This window comes from Lactuca serriola, chromosome 3 (assembly GCF_051521515.1).
Source record: "Lactuca serriola cultivar US96UC23 chromosome 3, Lser_US96UC23_V15, whole genome shotgun sequence".
In the NCBI taxonomy this organism is placed as follows: domain Eukaryota; kingdom Viridiplantae; phylum Streptophyta; class Magnoliopsida; order Asterales; family Asteraceae; genus Lactuca; species Lactuca serriola.
The window spans coordinates 38,021,854-38,027,616 of record NC_136410.1 but is presented as its reverse complement, the minus strand read 5'-3'; the positions used below and the strand labels follow the sequence as shown (position 1 = coordinate 38,027,616).

Below are 5,763 nucleotides of genomic sequence, written 5' to 3'. Positions count from 1 at the left end.
TTGGATATGATTAACAACTCCTGATTTCTTGCCTAATGTAAATGAAATTCAAATCTCTTTGCTGATTTATTGGAATAATCGTATTGTTATGGGATAATACATCTATTAAAGCTGATTGCCGACAATTTGGTATATCAATTCAAACGGCAAGTAATGCATAACTATTAAACCTGAAGCAAGGACATTTGGGAAATGCACTGTGGTGGAAAATGCGATTGGAGAGGGCTTAGGAAATGCCACGTGGCAAAAATCTACTTATTTATTAGATTAGGGGATTTAAACTTTGTTTAGATTTCCTTAAACCCATAGTTGGATATAGGAGAAAACTAGTTTTAGTTAATGTGGAGATTTGTTGTATGTCCGTATACAACTTTAAACAATTCAAATATAAGGGCTTATTATGCAAGGAAGGTAGTTCTAATAGTATAAAAATAACACTATTTATATGGTTAATGACATCGTAATCATCTTTCTTCTCATTCAAGAAGATAATCAAGCAAAGCAACCAGATTGTAGTTCTACAACTGGTGGTGCAGTTGATCAATTGTGTATCAAATTCCACTTCTTCTACTTGCAATTTCGAGTTCCATTTAAGAATCATACACACATTAGATTTGGAGAACACCGTAGGAGTTGAAGGAACGGAATTAGAACAAGAAGTCTAAGACGCAAATTAGATAACATGTTAAACTCCATTGTTGAACAAAAACGAAAATAAAAAAAAGATCCCAGACGAAAAGCCATGCCTTCGCTGTCAAAGCTCCAACATACTTGTAGGTAATTAATTCACAAAGAAGTCATATAAATTGGATATGAACAACGAAACTACACCTAGTCTTGAATTCTTGATCAAGATAATGCTAACTTAATTACATAAGACACTTTGCCTTTGATTGACTAGTGAAAAAATGGCATAATTTTACATGGTGTCATCATCAGCAAGTAATCTCAGTCTTTGGAGATGAGGCATGACAACCTTACCAAGATCTGGCCTGTCTTTCCTTCTTAACTCTACACAACCAAGTGACAGCTTAGCAAACCCTAGAGCCTCTTCAACAGGCCAATCAGTCACTACTGGATCCAATATCTCAGCAAAAGTTCCTTTCTCAATAGCTCTTTCAACATGATGAGATAAACCCATTGGTGGTCTAGCTGTAATTATCTGTAAAAGCATAACCCCTAAAGAATAAACATCCGATTTCACACCAAGCATTCCCGTTTGCTGATACTCAGGATCTATATAACAAAACGTCCCTGCTGCAGAAGTCATATGGTATTGAGTTACTGAATCTGCAATCGATGGTGGGACCAATCTGGCTAACCCTACGTCAGCTATTTTGCTTACGAAATTTCTATCAAGTAAAATGTTAGCAGGTTTTAGGTCACGATGCACGATTGGTTCAGGTTTTGTTTGATGAAGGAAAAGAAGACCACTGCAAATCTCAGCTGCTATTCGAAACCTATGTTGCCATGAGAGAGGTGGGGTTTTGTTTTTTCTTAAAAGACAATCTTCTAAGCTTCCATTTGACATGTATTCGTAGACTAGACATCCGTATTCTGGACATGCTCCTAGAAGAAGAACCATGTGAGGATGACGTATGCAACACAACACTTCGACCTCTTGTTGAAATTGGGATTTCCCTTGAGCTGCATCAGGCCGAAGAACTTTAACAGCAACAGGTGTGTGATCTAGATGACATTTGTAAACCGGACCATAACCTCCTTCTCCTATCCTACGAGCAGCTGAGAAATATTCTGTTGCTTCTTCAATTTCATCGATCGTGTACCTTCTATATCTGGCATCATATCTCTGAGTGGATTCAGCTGCATTTTCTTTCTCAGCAACCCCAGTTGTCGATTCTTCTGTTACACGTGCTTCTTCTATCTTTTGTTGCTCCTCGAGTTTCCATTTCTGAAGCTCCATAGCCTACAAAAACCATTCAGTGTGATCAATGAGGTATAATTAAACTTCTGAGGTACAATTTAATTAGCTAGCAAACCTTCTGTTTTGCTGTAAGTGCTTCCTTGCATGCCGTACTGTACATTTCCATTGTCTTTGTGAGTTCCTGCTTTAGCCTTCTCATCTCTGCTTCAACATCTTCCTAAAACCTCCAAAAGATTCATAATTTAGAGCCCAGTTTCGATTTAAGTAAGATTTAAAACCTAATTTGCTTTTGAAAACCCTATTCAATTTCTCAAATTATACGTACATACATGTCAAGAATGAAATTGTAAAAACGCATTTAACAGGGTAAGAAATTTAGTACGTACATTGTTGGAGAGAGATGTTCTAGGACTATCGAATGTGGAGTATGACATATCATTTGCGCTAATTACATCTACTGATTTTCGCCCCAAATTATACGAATCGTAACCTGGGTTTTCTAATTCTGAGAAGCTAATCCGTGAGTTTGCACCCACAATGTCACTGTCAAATAAGACATTGTCGGCGCTCGGTCTACCAGCGCTGACAAAAGAAATGTCTAAATCCGGTGGGAGCAATTCTCCATAAGGTTTACCATTCGGGCCTTTTCTATTAGTGAAGGGTGACCTGTTTTCAATCATAATTAGTCTTATTGAAATGTTAACAAATGCTAGTTATATATAATGGCATACTTCATGGTGTTTGAGTCATTGGAAAAAGTACTGAAAGGCGACTCCATGGATTGTCTGGGAAAAGATAAGTCCACAGACTTCCGTGGCCCTGGCATTGCTGATGGAAAGAAAGTAAAATCAAATTTAATAATTAATTTATAGAAAAGAACATGTCAAATTAAATGCAAATGAAAAATAGCTAGTAGTACAAAAGAAAAACCTTTGATTGGTAGTATTTTGTCGGTTGAAACTTTGGCTGGTGCAGTACTTGGTTCAGGCGGTATGTGGGTATGAAGTGGAGAGATGAATGGAGGAAGACGTGAAGCAGCTTTCGTGGCTGAAATCTTTCCTTTAGAAATCACATAAACAGTGCAAAAATCCGGCGCCCCTTTTAGTATAGTTGATGGAGCATCTCTTGTTTTGAATCTCCTATAATAACACATTACAATATGATGTTTTTAGTTCATAGATTCATCCTAGTCAGAATCTGCAAAAAAGTTATTAATTCTTCATATGTCATAACTCATACTAAGTGTTGGAGTAGTATGTACTTGAGAATACCGCCTTTTGAAGGGGCTCCAATAACTAGAACTTCTATAATTGAGTGTGTGGCAAAATCGACTAGTCCTTTGACAACGTCTGTATCTTCTAGCACCACTTCTTGTGATTTTATCTATCTCATGAAAACAAAGTTATGTTTAAGGATATGTAAGTGTGACATTTTGTGAAGATAGATATTTAGGAAAAAGGTTAATGAGACTAACTTCCTTTCTTGTACAAAAACATCGAAATGGGAGGAACAACTCTTTGAGTTGCACGTCAGTGTTTATCAAAAATGAGTCATTACTGAAATCGGTACTTTTGTTCGGTTCTGCACATAATTGAAAAGCATTTCAAGATTCATTTATTTTTCAAGATTGATGTGGATTTTAAACATTTCAAGAAAACAAATTCTAAGACAAAAATGTAGAAATGAATTCATTGATTAAAACAGAAGAAAAACACAACAAAAATAAGCTAAAATTAATCTTTGAATATATATATGTGAGAAAGATAGAGAAAGGGCAATTACTTTGTTTAAGTTTAACATGAACCAAATACACAATCTGGCCCTTGCCCACAAGATTATCAACAGCCCATTTTAATGCACTTTGGCTTCCTTTGTCCCTATCAATTGCAACTGCTATTGTTTTATTGTTCATTTTTTATGATCACCTGTTAGCGTATTTCATACCCATCAAAAAACATGAAAAAACTCCAAGAATCTTTACTTGAATTCCTCTCCAAAATTTCTTCAATCAGATCGAGAAATTGTATTGATCTTCTTTGAACCTGTAACTGGATAAAATGCCTAAAACAGTCACAAGTTTCTTTGCCGTTTTCTGTTGCCGATCTTTCTTTCCATCTGTAATAAAATTTTGTTCTTCTTTGCAGTTAAATTTTTCTTGTTTTGTTTCTCAATTTCATCCGTTTTCTTTCTTTTCCCCTTTAATCTCTTGAAAACTTTACTTCCACCCAATTTTACAGGGGCTCCATCTTTTGAGGGGCAAGGGAGTTTTTTTTTTACGTAATTAAATGAAACAATTTTGAAAATCTATTCCGGATATCATGAGAAATTTAAGATGATTTTGCGTTCCCCTTACTTTATTGAGTTCACATCTCCCAAAGAGTGCCAAATCAATGTCTAGACAGAGTTTTATAAATTCCTATTTTAAATACTTATTGCATTTTGAATTATATATGTTACGGTTAATGTCTTAATGCCAATCAATTAATGGTCATTTTGGACCCATTATGCCCTCAATTGCTTTTTTTTTTTACCTTAATTAGTCATTGAATTTTTTTTTTGTCAAATTTTCTATTTTGAACAATTTGATTGAACCAACTGTTGAAACTGATGAAAAGTCTTTAACATGGCATCCTACATGAGGTTGTGCAGTAACACAAAGGATTATCTTATCTGACCAATATTTTTTACAACGTGAAGTGGATTTTGATTACCCTAAAATAAGTTATGATTGATATGTGCATAAATTGGCAGGAATTGAAGTTGCTCCGATCAATATTTTTTACAATGTGAGGTTGCTCCGATCTCCTTTCCTCTTGGTGGTACAGTGGCGTCTACTATGTCTGATCTGATTTACAACCGACAGGTTGGCTGTGGTTGCTTCTGAGGGAGGTGTCTTCCTCCTTCATTTGCTTAGTGTTGTTGATCATGAAGCTCTGATACCAATTAAAGATTAAAAAAACACAAAGTATATGGAATAACTCTCTAATTTATTGAGAAACCAACACAAAACTCAATTACAATGTTGGTGATGCACTGACCATAACTCGGTATGCATGTGTATATATATAGCTTACAACTAAAGCTATTAGATTAGGATACTAATACCTAACTTATACAAGGAAAGCCAACTTGCATCCTCGTTGCCTACGGAAACCACCTTCTATCCTTGGAGTCTAAGGAATTCCAACAAAAAGTACCTCCAGTAATTTTATGATTAAAGTGGCACTTGTAGAGTTTAGAAGAAAGAAGTTTCTAGCTTCAATAGACATATTTACTTTGTATGCATCCTTCATGATGGAGTCCTTGGAGATGTTTCCATCTCGAAAGACGGAAGTTGATATAATCATTTGATTCATTCAATTGATTCTTCTATTCTTACTTCTCTAAAGCTAGAGTATAGCACTTTAATAGTATAAACTTAATTACTTTGATTAATAATAAACATGATGAACACATTAAACAGTCGGTAACTATCACTAAAAGAAAATACCACTTTAAAACTAAAAATCTCAAACATTGCGTGTCAATCTTAAATTTTGAAACATAGAAGGTTAGAATTTCACAAAATCGATACTGTTTTGGACAGAGGTCATCGTCGACTTTTGTTAGTAATGCAGTATCGGTATAGATATTAATTACTCCACACGTCGTGAAATTATCATAAACTCACTAAACAACAAACAAAAAGCTTCATAGAGGAAGAAAAATCAATTATTCTAACAATATGGTCATTTTCTTATTTAATATCCACTAACTCTATCATGCTCCGATCAAACAGATACACGATAATGTTTCAAAACCAACATGTCTATGTCAAGGTTGTCAAAATTAGTATTTTACATTGGATTGCTTATTGGTTTGCAAAATCGGGATTGTAA

At 34.9% G+C, this 5,763-nt stretch overlaps 1 protein-coding gene across 1 annotated transcript; it reads right to left on the bottom strand.

Annotated features, from left to right (window-relative positions):
- Positions 1-715: 715 nt before the first annotated feature.
- On the bottom strand, positions 716-4,125 carry LOC145091947 (kinase with adenine nucleotide alpha hydrolases-like domain-containing protein). The gene is made up of 8 exons (XM_079029786.1): positions 3,668-4,125; positions 3,360-3,466; positions 3,147-3,268; positions 2,816-3,024; positions 2,617-2,713; positions 2,272-2,551; positions 2,001-2,102; positions 716-1,927 (listed from the first exon to the last, which is right to left on the bottom strand). The coding sequence occupies exons 1-8, from the start codon at positions 3,795-3,797 to the stop codon at positions 920-922; spliced, it is 2,055 nt and encodes a 684-aa protein (XP_078885912.1). The 5' UTR covers positions 3,798-4,125; the 3' UTR covers positions 716-919.
- Positions 4,126-5,763: the final 1,638 nt, after the last annotated feature.